The sequence below is a fragment of the Bos javanicus genome, chromosome 2 (genome assembly GCF_032452875.1).
Source record: "Bos javanicus breed banteng chromosome 2, ARS-OSU_banteng_1.0, whole genome shotgun sequence".
NCBI classification, from domain to species: Eukaryota; Metazoa; Chordata; class Mammalia; order Artiodactyla; family Bovidae; genus Bos; species Bos javanicus.
In genome coordinates this window covers 84,830,977-84,849,027 of record NC_083869.1, presented here as the reverse complement: position 1 = coordinate 84,849,027, position 18,051 = coordinate 84,830,977, and the positions used below count along the sequence as shown (strand labels likewise).

Genomic DNA, 18,051 nt, shown 5'->3' with positions numbered 1-18,051 from the left:
GCAGCAGTATCTCTCTGAATATCAGATTGAAACAGATTTCTTCTATAAGTAGATGTGAAAATCAACTAATGAAGACACAGCCTACAGTGCATACAAATTCTCATGAACCTGGAAGGCAGTTCTTCTTAGAAAATCTTAGGTGGTTAGAACTGGAAGGCATTCTTGAGAGGAAACAGAAACATTTAGAAACTGCTCCAACTGCTCCATATAAACCATCTCCTGTTTTTCCTTCACAGGTTCCGGTTCAGTGGTAGGATCCTTGGTCTTGCACTAATTCACCAGTATTTGTTGGATGCCTTCTTCACGCGGCCCTTTTATAAGGCTCTTCTCAGAATGTAAGAGTATTTTTATTGCTTGTGTAATTTGCATGTAAAGAATGAAGTATTTCCTTTATCCAAAGGAATCTTTTGTCAAGGTCATGTTTTGACTCACTATCTCAAATCTATTATTATTTACTTAATAATGGTTTAGATTTCTGAAACTAATCAACTAATCTAATTTCAAATATGGTTACTGGATTTTTCCAGCTTCTGATCCTTTATTCCTGTCTTGTTCCCAAAGGCTTAGTTTTGCTCTACTCTGAGTAATTGATTCTCATTTGTTGCTACACATGTTTCTTCAAAACAATTGTACTTCAAATACAGTGCTGAAATTCCTGTGGTATTAATGCCAATTATTAATAGAATAGTTGTGGATTAGTCTTGGTGACTCATAGCCCCCCGTCTTTCACAAGATGCCTTTTACATTTTGCCTTAAGCAAATGTTCAACTGCTTATTCTTGGTTCAAATTTTCACTCTCCTTTTTCAACATTTGTTTGTTAGAGGTGGGCCGTATTTTTCAAGTCCCATATTTTTCTTGAAATCTCTCTATATGCAAGGCAGTAATTTATGATGGCAGATGAAAATTTAGCATTCACAGGACTTTTTCTTCATTGTTACCACAGTGAAAGATTGCAATTATTGTAAAATGTAGAGCCAACAGTTTCTGTCCTGTAATTAGTAGTCATTTACAAGGCTGAATAGAAGGCAACTGTCTGTGAGAGTAGTAGCTCAAACTTGCAACAAGAAAGTGCAGCAGGATTGCATGGTTCTGACCAGCTCATTCCCTAACCAAGGCCATGTACCCATGTATCTGCTTTCTGTAAGCCTAGACCTCAACTGAAAGTATTTCTAATGGATTCTTAAAGAGGGCCAGTAGGAAGACTTTTGCCATCGTCTCTTTTGATATATAGGCCAATAAAGCCCTGAGCACCTGAACACTGGCCTTCTGCCTCTCTGGTTCTTCTGGCCCATTTGCATCTTTCCATTTCATTGCCTTATCGTTCATCTTCCCATTTAAACTTCCTGAAAGAGTAGTCTATACTGAGTGTTGACATGCCCTCAACACACTTCAATCTAGCTTGTTTCCCACCAATAACCTATGGAAGCTTTTATAGAATGTTTTTTAGTCTCTATTTTAATAGACCACTCTGCTGTTTTTGATAGTATTGATCCCTCCCAGACCCATCCATTTTTCTTGAGTTCTTCCTTCTCTGGTGTCCATGACACTATGCTCTCTGGGTTCACCTTTTACTTTTAAGCCTCCTTTGTGGGTGTCCTGACTTGCCCTTAACCTTGGTGTTCCTGAAGTTTCCATTCTGGTTTCCCCTCTTCTCTCTCTCTCTATATGTTCTCATGGGAAACCTCTTTAGCTGTCTCATCTACTGACTCTCCAGTCCACACCCTTGGATATGATCTCTCTTGAGTTGTAAGCTCAAGCAGTCAATATTTTACTTAATGTCTCTTGTATGTCTCACAGGTACCTCAAAACCAACATGATTAAAACTAGATTCATCATTTTCTCCTGACCTAAAAATATACCTTCCCCCATGTGCCTAGTCATAGTTCATAGTGCCAACATTCTCAAATCACCCTGGTCAGAAGTTGGGAGTCACCCTTAAACAGGGTTAGTAAATGCACAGCACAGTTTCTTCTCTTCCCCACCTCCTGCCCCATTCCCATGGTACAGGTCACAAATCATTCAGGTTGTTTTTCCTGCTAAACTTGTGGCCTTAGGAATTTTTCGTCTAGTGGCCCTCAAGACTGGCAGTGAATCAGAGTTATCTTGCAACTTGAGTTCATTTGCTGTCTCATTTTAGATATGCTTCTTTTTCCCCACTCACTAAAATGGTTTACTCATTTCCACATTTGCCTCCTCAATAATTCTAAAGTTCATCTTCTCTATCCTAATATTCCTGCCTGGAAAATGCCATGGACAGAGGAGCCTGGTGGGCTACATTCCAGGAGGTTGCAGAGTCAGGCACGATCGAACACATACCCAGTGTACCCTGATAGCTGTGCTCTAACTGAAATCCGTATATTACTTTGGACAGGTTACTGTAGTGGTCTATTAACTGGTTTCCACCCAATGATACCCACCCCCACCCCCCATTATAAGTAAATCCTCTATACTGCCACTTCCGGATAAACAATTTAAAGTCACACCTCATGTCTGATCATGTCGTTGCCTGTTTTTAAACTTTTCAGTAGTTCTGAATCACCAAGCTCCTTAGAATGACTTTCAAGACCAGCTTTTAGATACATTTCCAGCCTCATTCTCTGGATATTCTGTCTTATGGTTAACCCTCTGGTGCTGCGCATATGCTTGGAATATCTGTATACTCCATCCCTTTGTGCTTTGCTCAGGTTGTCTTCTCCTGCCTCTCTTTTCTCCCTTTCTCCTTTTTATTTATTCCCCCTTTACCTGTTTAGCTTGAAACATCCTGAAGACTTTAGTATAGGTATCGTCTACTCCAAAAAGCTTCTTCTAAATCTCCAGGTCATGATTATGTAGCTTGGTTGTTTATATCAGATATAGCTTCAACACTTGGCACTTACAGTGCTTGATTAATAATCTATTTAAAAACTGTCTGAAGATTAGTTTTGATCTTCAAATGTTTCATGGATTAGGTTGAGCTGTGTCTTAAATCAACTCTACAGAGTAAACTGAAGATGTCATTTGTTGCTGGAGAAAATGTAATACCATTGTGGGAGAGGGGGAGGGAGTAGAATTTGCACTGGACAAGAAATCAGGAGATCAAAACAGCTTTTCCCCAGCCACTTTTGATCTTGACTTAGTTACTGATTTGCAGTTTTCTCATCTTAAAAATGAGGAAATGTTTTTTTAAATGTTGATCTGATTTCAAGCTCTGTCCCAGCTACCTACTGGCTGTGTGACATCAGGCAACTTATATAACATTCCTGAGCTGAGTTTCTCATCAGTAAAATTGAGATAAGTATTCCTACTCTGTAACATTTTGGTGGAGACCCTATATGTGAAAGCATTATGGAACCAATAAAATATTATATAGAAATTTATTTGTCTTACTAAATGAAAAATATAATCAGAAAAATCAGTCAGTCTCCAGGTCAAAATAAATGGCTTGCATGTTTGCTGTGGGAGGTCCCAGTATCTACCTTACGTACCTTTTTAAATTTTAACTGAAGTATAACATACATATAAAAAAGGACACAAATAATGTGTTATCCACCCTAGGCTATTCCTTATCACCTTAAATCAACTTATCTATTTGTGTCTTTGTTTCTCTAATGGTCTACATTAGCTCCTTGAGGGCAGTAACTGTTTATCAAGTAGCTATTAAGATGTTTGGCACATACTTGGTGTCTGTTACATGTGTAGACTGAACTAAACAAAATCATCTTTGAAACTGGGCTGAGCAAAGGAAATTCCAAAACAATAAAGCAAATTAGTTGCTACCACCTTTACAACAGGGACATGTAATAGTAGCTCCACCTCATGTAGAACTTCTCTCAGCAATGAAGAAAGAAGAGAGAAATATAGAAAACTATTAAAACTGTAGAGCTATTCTGTGGCTTTCAGTTTTCAGAATCATAGAAAGAGTAAGAACCCTGAAGAAAAAAGGGATATATGTGAATGTGGATCATAGATTCTAGTCTTTGCAGGGGGGGAAGCTTTGGGGAAAAAAAAAAGTTAAAGTACAGTATAGAAATGTACAAAGAATTTCTAATTAGGAAAATGATAATTTAAAATAGTTTAACCTAGCCAAAGAATACTGAACCCAAGTTGTCAACCCAAGTCCCAGTTTTACCTCTGGCATTATTTGTGGGTGGCTGTGCAAACGGCAGCCACTCTTTGTACCTCCAGTTCTGTGTCTGTAAAAGATAAAACAAATTGAGTGATTCCCAAGGCATTTTACATATCAGGATTTTAAAATTTTATACATTTCTGAATTATTTCACTGCTTTGGTTACTGACTTTGACAAAATACATTCCAGAAATCACTGCCTATTTAGTTGACATTGTACTTGTCACTAATTCTTAGTGTATTTCTTCACGACTCTGGGTTTAGCTAATATGCATGCCTACATATTTGTTTCTCTTTGTCATCTTAGTCTCTGTGACCTGAGTGATCTAGAATACCTTGATGAAGAGTTCCATCAGAGCCTGCAGTGGATGAAAGACAATGACATCCATGACATCCTGGACCTCACATTCACTGTGAACGAAGAAGTTTTTGGGCAGGTCTGTTGTGAATAATGGTCATTGTGTGTGGGAAGACTATTGCTTGGTGAAGGATTAATTCAGTGGCTAAGATCAAATGTTTATATATTTGTGGCTGGTTGGGTGGTTTAAACCCAGATTTATGTAGTTACAATTCCGTCTAGTCAAGGCTATGGTTTGTCCTGGGGTCATGTATGGATGTGAGAGTTGGACTGTGAAGAAGGCTGAGCGCCGAAGAATTGATGCTTTTGAATTGTGGTGTTGGAGAAGACTCTTGAGAGTCCCTTGGACTGCAAAGAGATCCAACTAGTCCATTCTGAAGGAGATCAGCCCTGGGATTTCTTTGGAAGGAATGATGCTAAAGCTGAAACTCCAGTACTTTGGCCACCTGATGCGAAGAGTTGACTCATTGGAAAAGACTCTGATGCTGGGAGGGATTGGGGGCAGGAGGAGAAGGGGACAACAGAGGATGAGATGGCTGGATGGCATCACTGACTCGATGGATGTGAGTCTGAGTGAACTCCGGGAGTTTGTGATGGACAGGGAGGCCTGACGTGCTGCGATTCATGGGGTTGCAAAGAGTCAGACACGACTGAGTGACTGAACTGAACTGAACAATAATCTTGGTTACAAAGGTTATTATAAGATGTTTTAATTTATAGATAGTGATAACTATTTGTGTGTTGTAAGCAATCTTCTTTTTATTTCCAACTATAATATCCTCATAAGATATTAGAATGTATCTGATATAAAATATAGTTTTTAAAAATGCATGCTACCTCAGAGTTGAATATTAAAATATTCAGTTGGCACTTGTACTTAATTCTCATTCATGGTTAAGAACTAAAATGGATTGTTTTGAAGCTAGGGGAAAGTAAACTCTATTTTGGTGAAGGCTTGAAAATACTTTTTTTTTTAATTAGTAAAAGAGTTGGTTAAAAGATTTCTTTCAGAAATTGTATACTGGTTCATAAGTAATATTCTTAGTTAGACATTAATACCTGGCTGGTCTCCTGAATTTCATATTTTGGAAAGTAGGTCTCAAGTTAACATTTGCTTGAATATATTTCTGCTTCCTTAAGGTAGACCTTTACCTAAATATTTGCTTTCTATATGTAGTTAATTCTGAATTCATTTTGATATTTGGCAAAACTAATACAATTATGTAAAGTTTAAAAATAAAAAAATAAAAAAAAGAAAAAAAGAAAAATAAATAAATTAAAAAAAAAAAAAGAAATGTGTGATAATGTCTTATCAGACATTCAAATAGCAGTGGCACAGAATTTGAAACCTCTTCGTTTTCATTTAGAAGATTTATTTGTGGATTTAAAGCTTAACCTGGAGCACTTGTGACACATATATATTTAGCCATGGAGGCGCTCAGACATCAACTCGTTGCCTGTTTTCCCTGAGCACCGCTGTACGCCCAGCTCTGTGCTGGTGCTGACCTCCTGCTTGTAAGATGTTCCCAGGGCTGGGACAGGTAGAGGCTGATTCCAGCTCATTGGTAGCAGTAGTCTTACATCATCAAACATATTGCTTTATGGTCAGCCTTTCTGTTTTTTTAATCGCAGATTACTGAACGAGAATTAAAACCAGGGGGTGCCAACATCCCAGTCACAGAGAAGAACAAGAAGGAGTACATTGAGAGGATGGTGAAATGGAGGATTGAGAGGGGTGTCGTGCAGCAGACAGAGAGCTTAGTGCGTGGCTTCTATGAGGTAAAGACAACCAGCTATAGTGGGGTTCTCGGCTGACCCCAGTTATACCTTGGTCCCTCTCATTCTACTTCATATCTGTGTCGTATTCTCATTTCTCTTTTGTTGTATTTACTGTTGCTAATTCAATTTAAAAACTTCAATAATTTTTCCTGTATGTTTCAAGAATACAAAAAATTTATTGCTCAGTTACAAGAAATCATTGAAATAAAATGACCTGAATTCAAATAGCATTTGAGAGTTGAATGACCAGTAATAACATTTAAGTCATGCATCTTACTCATGCTTAGATATGGGTAATCAAATCTCATGCTAATGAGATAGCATGCAAATGATAATATCTGAGGGTCAGAATGAGTTGTTACAAGTATTTCATGTGACTTCTTTTGTGAAAAAGCCCCCATAGCTAAAATAAAAATAAACTATGAAAATGACTGGAGCACTAGATCTTCTCCAAGAGAAAAAAAGAAAAGAATTCATTAATGACCAATTATAAAACAAAAATTCTGTTGAAAATTTCATCAACCTTGTACTAAAAATATATTTGTAGAGAACTTTACAGTTTTAAAAGTGCCTCCACAGAATACATCCATGTATTCCCAACACTCCTTGTGCCCTCCTTTTTTGATGAAGTGTAATTGTAGCTGAGGCTTCTCCAGGTTCTTAAGCCATGTCCTGTATTCTTTTTATTCTGCAGGTGGTGGATGCCAGGCTGGTATCTGTTTTTGATGCAAGAGAACTAGAACTGGTCATCGCAGGCACAGCTGAAATAGACCTAAGTGATTGGAGAAACAACACAGAATACAGAGGAGGTGAAATTTGACTTAAAGATGGCTGGATTTTTAGTTTCAGACTAAAGGGAGGCAAGTGGTTCAGCGCATGGATCTGGATCCAGGACAGGCAGGGGCACTTGCACTCTAATCATAGGTCTGACGCACTCTCCTTTGAGACCATGAGCAAGTACATGCCCTTCTTCCCCTAGCTGTCTCGTCTGTCAAGTGGAAGGAGGACTGTTTACGCACCGTCTGAGGATGTCATAAGTCTTAATTGTTGGTGAAGAAATATGACCATAGGAACAGTAATTAATTGTTTTATAGTGTTGTTAGTGAAGCATCAAGGAGCTCATATTGGACTGGTTAGACTCCACCTATTCTGTCTTCATTCTCAAACCTGAAGAGGCACACCTCTTAACTTCGTTTTTTTTGTTTTTTTTTTTTTAACCTCTTAACTTCTTAATGAGCAAACAGTTTTTCTACATTTCACTTGAACTACTTACCAGTTGTAATTCACAGTTGAAACTCATGAATATAATAAGATACAGTTCTCAGATTTCAAATTTGTTGAACAAACCCTTTTAGAATTCAAGCATTAGGTTCAACCAAAAAGGAAACTGCTGTAAGATTAGCTTAAAACTGTATTCGTGCCCAGTGTCTTCAATTATGTTTGACTCTTTGTGACCCTATGGACTGTAGCCCATAAGGCTCCTCTGTCCATGGGATTTCCCAGGCAAGAATACTAGAGTGGGTTGCCATACCCTCTTCCAGGGGATCTTTCCCACCCAGGGATCAAACCCACATCTCCTCCATCTCCTGAATTGCAGGTGGATTCTTTACTGCTGAGCCACTGGGGAAGCAGCTTAAAACTGGACATGTCACCAGATAGGAAGCTTTAGGGCTGGCATTTCTACAGATCAGTACAAGTTTTCAATTAGCAATTGGCATTAAAGCCACTGTGATTTGATTGCTGAATCAATACACTTGGAAAGGGACCTGATGCTAACCCAGAGTTAGTTTTATTCAATACTTTCAAACAAAGAACAAATACATTTTCTGAAATTTATTGTAGTGTTATTAAGTCTTCAGAAAGTCATGATAAATGACAGTTGGGTTTTGCTTTTGTCTTTTAACTTAGAATGTAAGAGGTGAGCAGTAATTGTGAACTTGGAGAGTGAAGAATACAAGCTTTAAGTCACTGAATTAATCACTTAGCAGACTAAAATTAGAGCTGAGCAGTTCTCCAGTTATCAGTAAATTGAAACAGAGATTTAAAGGGAAAAAAACATAAAACTATGGAGTAAAGATACACCTTAACATTGGCCCCGATGCTTTTATTTTGGCTTATGCTCGGCTCTTCCAATCCATCACCATTGCCCCGGCTGGCTTTGCCTGCTCATTTTCTCTGAAAGGCAGGATTAAACTGCAGTGTCCATTGCTGCTATTTCTGAAGTCCAGTTGCTGTAATAAGTCTTGACCAATTGACCCTCTGTCAATCCACATAGGCCTTGGCTGTTATAACTGTTAACTAAACCAGTTTTGTTCACTAAAATACAATTTCTCCAACATGCTGCGTAACTTATGTGTTACCATAAATACTATTAGCTCGTTCTTTTACCCACCACACACACCCCCAGGTGATTCTAATAACATTCAATCACATCAGCCAGTTTTGTGTTTCCATAGGACAGACTTTTATTCTCTGTGTATGACGAATCAAGTACCTATTTCTTTGCTTATTGTCAATCTTATCAAATAAAATCCTCGGGAACAGAGTGCTGGGGGGAGGGAGGGGCAGGAAAAGGGCAAGATACCCAGTTGCCATGTTTGCTACCCCAGCTAGTTGGCACTGAATGAAGGTGCGGCTTTGCTGCCATTTGCCATATGTTCACAGGGCAGCTGTTTGTAGAGAATATGATGAGATACTTTCACTCCTGCTCCTTCTATAAATGGTTTTGGCACAGACAGCAAAGGAGAGGCATAAAAGGGCCAGTTCAAAGGGTCAGAAAACTTTAAAGCTTTAAAGAGCCAATGCACTTATTTTATAGATGACAAAACTCTTTTCTCAGCACCAAATAGCTAATCTTTGCCAAAAGCAGGACAATGACCCTCTGGATTTCCGTGTCCAGTCTAGCTGTATTTACCCTCCATTTGGATCCCTTTCTTCTCCAAAGGGCATCACTGACCAAATGGTAAACAGTAAGGCAAGAGTCCCCTCAAAACCCATGTGCGGAAAAATTTGCAGGAAAATGGTTTCTACCCAGCTTATCTTCAGGACTAACTGCTACTGATTCAGAATTAGAGTAGTTCTCTGCACACTGAATATGTCACTCAGCTGGTCTGAATCACTAACTGTGCTGTAATCTTTGTCCACCTTCTCTCTGAACTTAATTTTTCTCCATTGAGTTTTGGGAATCCACTGCTACTCCCTTCACTCCAGTACTCTTGCCTGGAGAATCTCCATGGGGTCGCTAAGAGTCGGACACGACTGAGCGACTTCACTTTCACTTTTCACTTTCATGCATTGGAGAAGGAAATGGCAACCCACTCCAGTATTCTTGCCTGGAGAATCCCATGGATGGAGGAGCCTCGTGGGCTGCAGTCCATGGGGTCGCCAAGAGTCGGACACGACTGAGCGACTTCACTTTCACTTTTCACTTTCATGCATTGGAGAAGGAAATGGCAACCCACTCCAGTATTCTTGCCTGGAGAATCTCAGGGACAGAGGAGCCTGGTGGGCTGCCGTCTATGGGGTTGCACAGAGTTGGACACGACTGACGCGACTTAGCAGCAGCAGCTGCAGCAGCTACTCCCTTAATCCTCCTGTGGGATGATACTATTGACATTTTATTAAACTCTGCTGCAGTGTGGAATAAAAATAACATTTAGGTTGATGATTATTTGAAATTTACTCATTGAAGGAATGAAAGTAGTATAATTATTTTCCCTTTTTGTTAACAAAAAGTAATTTGATTTTAAAATATGAACATTATATATAGTTTTAAAATAGTTTACAATATATGTTTATTTGTATAATTATTTGATTTATGTCTCTCTCTGTACCGGAAGCCCTGTGCGGGTCTGTTTCCTTTGCTATTGTTCCCTCAGCCCTCAGGCGTAGTACAGTGCTTGGCATGGTGGTTTGTTGTTCAGCGCACAGTTGTATCCAACGCTTTGTGACCCCGTGGACTGCAGCACGCAAGGCTTCCCTGTCTTTCACTATCTCCTGGAGTTTGCTCAGACTCCTATACAAAATTATTTCTTAAATGAAGGAATGAAAGGTTCAAGCATTTCCAATACCAGCAACTATATTTTTCAAAAATGATATGGTTAACGATAACTCACTTGTTCTCTCTGCTAGTTTCATTTAGTGACCTCTAAATGGAAACAGATTTCTTGGTTCCATTTAGTGTTTTGTTTTACTTTTGACACTCATGTGATCACATTAACAGTGTTATTCCTTCGTCTAAAATTGTAAATAACCTTTAACGAATCCAAGATGATGATTTATGTCTGAGAGTCTTTTGTTGACATGCCATGGTCATAGTGACTTAAGATAGAACACTCAAAGTAATACTACCTTTCATGATTGGTTTGATAGGATATCATGACAATCACATTGTAATTCGGTGGTTCTGGGCTGCAGTGGAAAGATTCAACAATGAACAACGACTGAGGTTGTTACAGGTAAGATGCCTTTAGTTAATCTTTTTAATGCATTAATTCTTGTTGGAATCTCATATTTTTAATAATGGCTAAGTATACTCAGTAAATATATCCCATGTTTATCTGCATATTCTGAGTACACTGTTTTCAGACTCTTCTGATTGCATGGTTCTTTGGTTCCATCACTGTGCAGAACATCTCTAACTAGTCCAAGCATCTCATTAGAGTTGTGAGGAAGTACCGATTGCCATCCAAGAGTCCTCAGAACAACATCCACCTTCAGGGCAGTTAGATCCCTTCATCCAGAGGCCCTCCAAGTATTCTGCAGGCCAGCATCTCTGGCAACAGAAAGAGATAAATCTTCAGTCTCATTTATCAAGAAATGATCCAGTTCCTTGATAGAGAGTCCCTTCTTTTCTTCCATCTAACTTTCCACAAATGTGAGATAACATTGAAGTTTAAGAATACTGGGAAAACTAACTCATTATTTTCTTATGGTGTTATAGTTATACAGGGAACTTGTTTGTTGATTGCAGCTAAAGAAATATCAGACATGGGGAAGCCTTCTATTTGCTTAGACAAAATCTTACAAGTAGTCTGGATCTTAGCTCCTTTGGATTATAGCTCTGAGTCTCAAATTTGCAGGCCTATAAGTTCTTTTTGTTTTTCATTCACCTCAAATTGATCAGGGACTGATGCTAAGTAGACTTAGGTTAATTGACACGTCCACTTTATTAATCTCTAATGGAAAGTATCCGTGGTTTAAGCTTTTAAGTTAAAGGATATATAGGATGGTGTATTTTCTACAAACCGTCTACATCCCCTTTCCCTTTATAATGCACTGTCCTTCCTTGGGATTCTCCAGCTCTTTGTCAGAATTCTCACATTATAGTTATTCTGTGTCTATGGTTTTATCTTTTGAGCTTTACCACCAGTGAGCACCATGCTGCTCTTCCCCAGCGCCTCTGTATATGAATGATGCCTTTCCTAGAGACTGATCTCTTGGCTTCACCTTCTCCTTCTGTTTTCTTGGGTTGATAGTTTGTTACAGGCACATCCAGCATTCCCTATGAAGGATTTGCTTCTCTCCGAGGCAGTAATGGCCCAAGAAGATTCTGTGTGGAGAAATGGGGGAAAATCACTGCTCTTCCCAGGTAAAGTAGAAAACATTTCTTTACTGTCACTACAGTGCTCTAGGGGGGAACTTTAGCTTAAGTGTATGTTGACTTATTGCCTTTTTTATGTTGAAAGTTTGGAAGAGTGGAAAAAGCTTTTAGAATGAATTGATCTTGGATTACCTTTCTAAATGATGTAAAGAAAGATATTCCTGATTATACTTGAAGTACATATGTACATATCTTAAAATACAAAACACAACAGAACCAAAGCATTTGTTAGCGATAGGAGAAGCAATGTTGTCATACTTGTAGCTCTAGTTTATGTTTCAGAAGCTCTAGTTTTAAGTTTATCATTGGTAACTATTTCGAATCCCTTCACTAAAAATGACCATTGTGGTTTCTAAGGAAAATTAAATCATGTAAATATGCCTCTTCAATCTATCATACATGCCTTACCACCTTGTGAATGCTGTCTGCACTGTACTGTCATTCATAACAAAATGATATATTTCCTTGAGTGGAAAAAATTGCTTTTCTGCTGCTACTAATAAATATAAAAGACTAGTAAGGCTGCTGCTGCTAAGTCACGTCAGTCGTGTCTGACTCTGTGCAACCCCATAGATGGCAGCCCACAGGCTCCCCGTCCCTGGGATTCTCCAGGCAAGAACACTGGAGTGGGTTGCCATTTCCTTCTCCAATGCATGAAAGTGAAAAGTGAAAGTGAAGTCGCTCAGTCATGTCCGACTCCTAGCGACCCCAAGAACTGCAGCCCACCACGCTCCTCTGTCCATGGGATTTTCCAGGCAAGAGTACTGGGGTGGGGTGCCATTGCCTTCTCCCAGTAAGGCAGCATCTGTGAATTTAGAAACTGGGTTGAATGGAGCAAACTGGAACTGAAGCAGAAGAAAAGCAGGGAGCAAATAAAGAGGAACAGAGAAGAGTTAGTTTCAGAACTCCTTTATCAATCAGCAGTAATATATTGAATTTTTGAATAAAAAGGATTTCAGATTGCCTCTAATTTTACTAATAATAAAACTGCTTTCTGGGGAAGTTAAATCTTCCCAAGTGATATTAAGTTCCTGATAATGTTATCCTGCATTTAAGTACAGTTAGCCATCTGTATCCATGATTTCTGCATCTACGGATTCAGCCAACCACAGATTCCCAACAACTACAGGTCAAAAATATTTTTTTGAAAAGTTTCCAGAAAGTTACAGAAACAAAACTTGAATTTGCTGCATGCTGGAAACCATTACTTAGCATTTACATTGTACTAGGTATTTCAAGCAATCTAGAGATGACTTGCTTCCCAGATGGCTCAGTGGTAAGGAATCCACCTGCCAGTGCAGGAGATACAAGAGACATGGGTTCAGTCCCTGGGTCGGGAAGATCCCTTGGAGTAGGAAATGGCAACCCACCCTAGTGTTCTTGCCTGGAAAATTCCATGGACAGAGGAGCCTGGCATGCTACAGTCCATGGAGTCACAAAGAGTCATACACAACTGAACACAAGATGATTTAAAGTATACAGGAAGACGTGCATAGGTTAGATGAAAATAATACGCCATTTTATATTTGAGCATCCATGGATTTTGGTATCTCTGAGGGAGTTCTGGAAACATCCCCTGGGGATACCAAAACAATTTTACAGATGACTTTGAGAGACTTATTAGTCAGACTGACTTCTTAGCAGTTGTAAGGCACTGGTTTTTTAAGAATAGAGTTCTAAGCATAAACATGTAAAAAAGTGGTGCTGAAAATACAGATACAGAGAGCAATGAATAGAGCTCACTCAGGACTGACCTGAGCCACCTCTTTGGGTACATCTCAATTTGTGAACAGAAGTGCTTGCATGCAAACATCTAAGTATTAGCTAGCTGACTTGTGTTCCAAATGTAAAAGATTTAATTTCATTATTTAAAGAAGAATTTTATATTATTTTCCTTATGTCTGAAACATGGCTTTTCTTGCTTAAACCACATTTGCAACACAAAAGCAGACTTACACTCTCTGAGTAGGGCCTTTCACCTTTCTGAGAAACTCAAGGATGCATTAAAGAGGCAAGAAAGATGAATTGTGTTCTTTCTGTTGAAATCTGTTTTTGTAAAGATTTACTTTTGTAAAGTAGATGGAATAAACTGTAATAGTAGGAATATATATCAGCTATTCATATTAAATCACTGAAATTTTCACCAAACCTGGTGAGCAAAGAAAGGTAATTTGGTGTAAACAACAAACTTTAGCTTCAGAGAGACTAAGCTCTACCCCAGTTCTGTTACTTGCCTGCAGTGTAGTCTTCGAGAAGTTGCTTAATCTTTCTGAACCTCTGTTTCCTCATCTACATTGTAGGTCAGTAATTCTGAAGATTAAATGAAATTATGCATATAAAACATTTACTGCTGACCCTGGCTCAGCTGATGATGGCTGCCATTATGACTTCTGCCATCATCATCTGTAATATATGTCAGGCTGCAGCTTATTAGAAACAGCGCAGGGTTGGAAGTTAGAAGACCTGGAGTTCTTGGCAGGTTGGGATTTCTCGCCCACCTCTGCCACCAGCTGACTCTGGGACCAAAAAAGACCACTTGATTTCTTAGCCTGTTTCTCCACCTTTAAATGGCCAGGGAAGGGGTGGTCTGTTAGGTTCAGTTCATCAATAAGTAGCACTGACAGGTTGCTGAAGAATCTTGGGGGTCAGGCCATATTTACTTGTGTACTTCCCCCGGAGTTCCAGGAAGTTCATATACCTGACTCATCATAAATGGTGGGGTTCTTCATAGCATTGCATACATACAGTTGGGTAACAGGCATTGTTGTTTCTTCCTTTCTTCGTTGTGACCTGAGGCTCTAGGCTCTAGATTCCAGTTCTACCCAGATTGTAAAAGTCATACATAAAGGTGATATGAGGCACATCAGGCAAGCAGACCATTTTCATACGTTGCCTGTAACAGGCTCTAATATTTTAGATCCAGTGGGAAGAAAGAGGTACTTGACTATTCTACTTCACCAGTTCATCAACTTACATAGCCTTGTTAGGAGATATAAGTGAAGATTTAAGCCTTTTGATACACTAGTTATGTGATCCTAAAAGCCTGGATCCATCTCTGAAAAATAGAAATAACAATGCCATGCTCAAGGAGTATTTTTGAGAATAATGTGCATGAAAGTCCTTAAGGATAGTATGTTTTCTTTGTTCTTTTAAACCTGTTATTATGATTCTTCTGGGAGCCACCATACTGCTGAAACTATTAAAATCTGCTTCACAAAAGTGGTACATTGGAAGAAAAACATAAAAGGAGAACTTCAACTCATGACCATACAGTTTTATCAGAAGTGATTTCTTCACTGATAACTGTCATCATGAAACACATCATGGCGTGTTAAGTGCCAAAAAGATCTTTAAGATTGGCTCTGGTCTAAAGAGATGGTATTTATGACTAAGCCCATTTTTTCCTACTATCAGCACAGATATACTAACGCCATCATTCCTGCTGTTTCCTACTAGGTTTAAGTTGTAGAACTAAAGAACTGGTCTGTACCAAGCTATTCAACCCCAATGTATTTCTTTTTCTTATTTGTGAGATGATGTCTAACATTAAAAATGTGACATTGTACACGCTGGATACAAAATGAATGGATATGCTTCTTCCTTAAAATGTGTATTCCCTAGGAAGTCTGGCGTCATCTTGTGTCAGGCAGGGGAAGCTGTACCCTGGAGAAGTGGAAGTGGAAGTAGCTGTAAAGGATGAGGACAGGCAGCCCCAGCAGAAGGCAGGGCATCTTATTCTAGACATGGATGACTGAGGGCCTTTCAGCCTTTCAAGGAAGCAAATGAGTCTCTTTTTCTCTCAGACGTCCTAGTCCTCATTGTGGTAGCAGTAAATAATGCTACTTACAACGTGGGCCAAAAAGTGTATTAAAGTATATAGGGGTGTCTCTGAAGCCAGAACAAATTGAATCTGTGGCTCTCTTTTTCTGTCTTTTGGTAATAAAGTAACCAGAGACCAGATGATAAATAATGATGGAGATAGGCCGGTGTCTCTGTGGAGGTGTCTAACTTGAACACATTACTGCACTTCCTCTGCTTCCTGGTTGGTAGTTAGCTCTGTATGTTGCATTTCTGTAGATTTCCTGTCCCCTGTGCTCTGATGGGCTTAGGAGACTGTAAATTCACTTTATGGCAAATGGTCTCTTAAACATTCTGAAAAACAGGCTGCTCACTTGCCCCCAGGAAAATGCAGGTCAGATCCTCTCTCCCAGGGTGGTGTAGACTTTATGTGTTCTTCCCAGAGGCTCTTGCCCGGTAGGCAGTGGGAGAGCTGCTGTGGTAATCGGGGAGTGTTTGGTTTTGCCCGAAGAGGGAAACACTCATTTTAGAAAATGGCTGTGTCTGGAGATGATTATAAATGCAATGCTGACCCAAATTAAAAAATAAAAAGTAAGAGTTAATTATGAAATGAGAGGGAACACATGTATACCTGTGGCGGATTCATTTTGATATTTGGCAAAACTAATACAATTACGTAAAGTTTAAAAATAAAATTAAATTAAAAAAAAAAAAAGAAATGAGTGTCTCAGGGAGACAGCTTTTCCAGTGGAATAGAACTTTAAAAGATAAAATAATTTTTAAAGATAAATTTTTTTCATTAAAAAAATTTTTAATTGATGTATATTTGATAATACAATATTATGTAAGTTACAAGTATACAATATAGTAGTTCACAATTTTAAAGATTATTCTCCATTTATTGTTATTATAAATTATTGGCTATATTCCCAGTGTTGTACAATATATCCTTAGAGCTTAATTTTTACATAAGTTTGTACCTCTTACTCCCTAACCCCTGTATTGCTAGTCATTTTTTCACTTTTTAATCTTATGTAAAGAAAAGTGAAAAGTGTTAGTTATTCAGTCATATCTGACTCTTTGTGATCCCATGGACCGTAGCCCGCCAGGCTCCTCTGTCCATGGGATTCTCCAGGCAAGAATACTGGAGTGGGTAGCCATTCCTTTCTCCAGGGGATCTTCCCAACCCAGGGATTGAACCTGGGTCTCCCACATTGCAGGCAGATTCTTTACCATCTGAGCCACCAGGGAAGACCCATGTAAAATTTTCACAAAATGCCAAGAAGTTAAAAATAAAAAGATGGGTATATAATATAAATACATATATAGTAATATATAATAAAATATATAATAAAATTAGTATGCATTATAGTATATCATTAATATACTATAATATAATTAATAAATATTATAGTAATATATAATAATAATATATAAAGTCCACTACTGAGATAACCTCTAAACATACTTCTACTCATTTGTATACAGCATACACATACATGACACACATTTAAAAACAAGATACAATCAGAGCATATATACTGTTTATGACCTGCTTTTTGTTTACCAAATATCACTAATCATGAACATCTTTCAGTGCCATGAAATATTGCTTTACAGTGTCATCAGTAATTCAGCCCTTCCTCCTCTAGTACAGATAGCATTGTCTACTGGCAAATTGAACTGTAAACTAGGAGATAGGAAAGTAAGTGAGGAGCTCATGTCACTTTCTTTATTTAAAAAAAAGTTCAGAACAAGAGACAGACACTGTAAGGATCCCTTGGTGCCACCTCGTTTTTGTACTTGTCTTGGGGCATCCCTCCCTGGTCTCCCAACTCCCCACCATGTGCTGGTCAGCTGAGGGGCCTTGGTTGAGAGGAAACTGGCAGAAGATTCTCTATAATAAAGTTGTCTGCTCCATGGTTTAATCTCTTATATAAGGCCATCTCCCACTCTTTCCCTTTCTTCCTTTTTACTCAATTCATGCTCTCTAATAATAATATTTTAAGGTTTTATTGTATCCTGCCATTGAATCAGCATGTGCTAACAAAGATATACCCATGATGACTAGGAGTATTACTTTATTAAAGATGCTTAAATATACTATACCTTTTGGATTGGTCTTTACCTTGGGAAATGGATAAAATGTTCATAAAGCATACTTTGTCTAAAAAAAGAACTGCAGTAAATAATGTAAAATACTATTGAAATAATTTGTAGTTCCTAAATGGAGTAAAAGTATTGATAGTTTTCACTGTTGCTTTCAACAGAATCGAGTCTTTCAGGTCACAACAGCTGTAAATCATAAAGTATGTATTTGTGAATGACAAACATTACAGCTGATAAGGACTTGGTCATCCCCTTCTCTGTGGCTTCAGGACCAAAAACTACTTTGGGCTCATCTCTTT

At 38.5% G+C, this 18,051-nt stretch overlaps 1 protein-coding gene across 2 annotated transcripts in view; it reads left to right on the top strand.

Annotated features, from left to right (window-relative positions):
- Positions 1-18,051, top strand: part of HECW2 (HECT, C2 and WW domain containing E3 ubiquitin protein ligase 2) — a 445,768-nt gene that overhangs the window by 409,038 nt on the left and 18,679 nt on the right. For both annotated transcript variants that reach the window (XM_061440781.1, XM_061440789.1), the window contains 6 exons: positions 237-335; positions 4,414-4,543; positions 6,097-6,243; positions 6,938-7,052; positions 10,615-10,700; positions 11,721-11,833. In XM_061440781.1, coding sequence (XP_061296765.1) covers positions 237-335; positions 4,414-4,543; positions 6,097-6,243; positions 6,938-7,052; positions 10,615-10,700; positions 11,721-11,833 — 690 coding nt within the window. The remainder of the gene's footprint in view (positions 1-236; positions 336-4,413; positions 4,544-6,096; positions 6,244-6,937; positions 7,053-10,614; positions 10,701-11,720; positions 11,834-18,051) is intronic.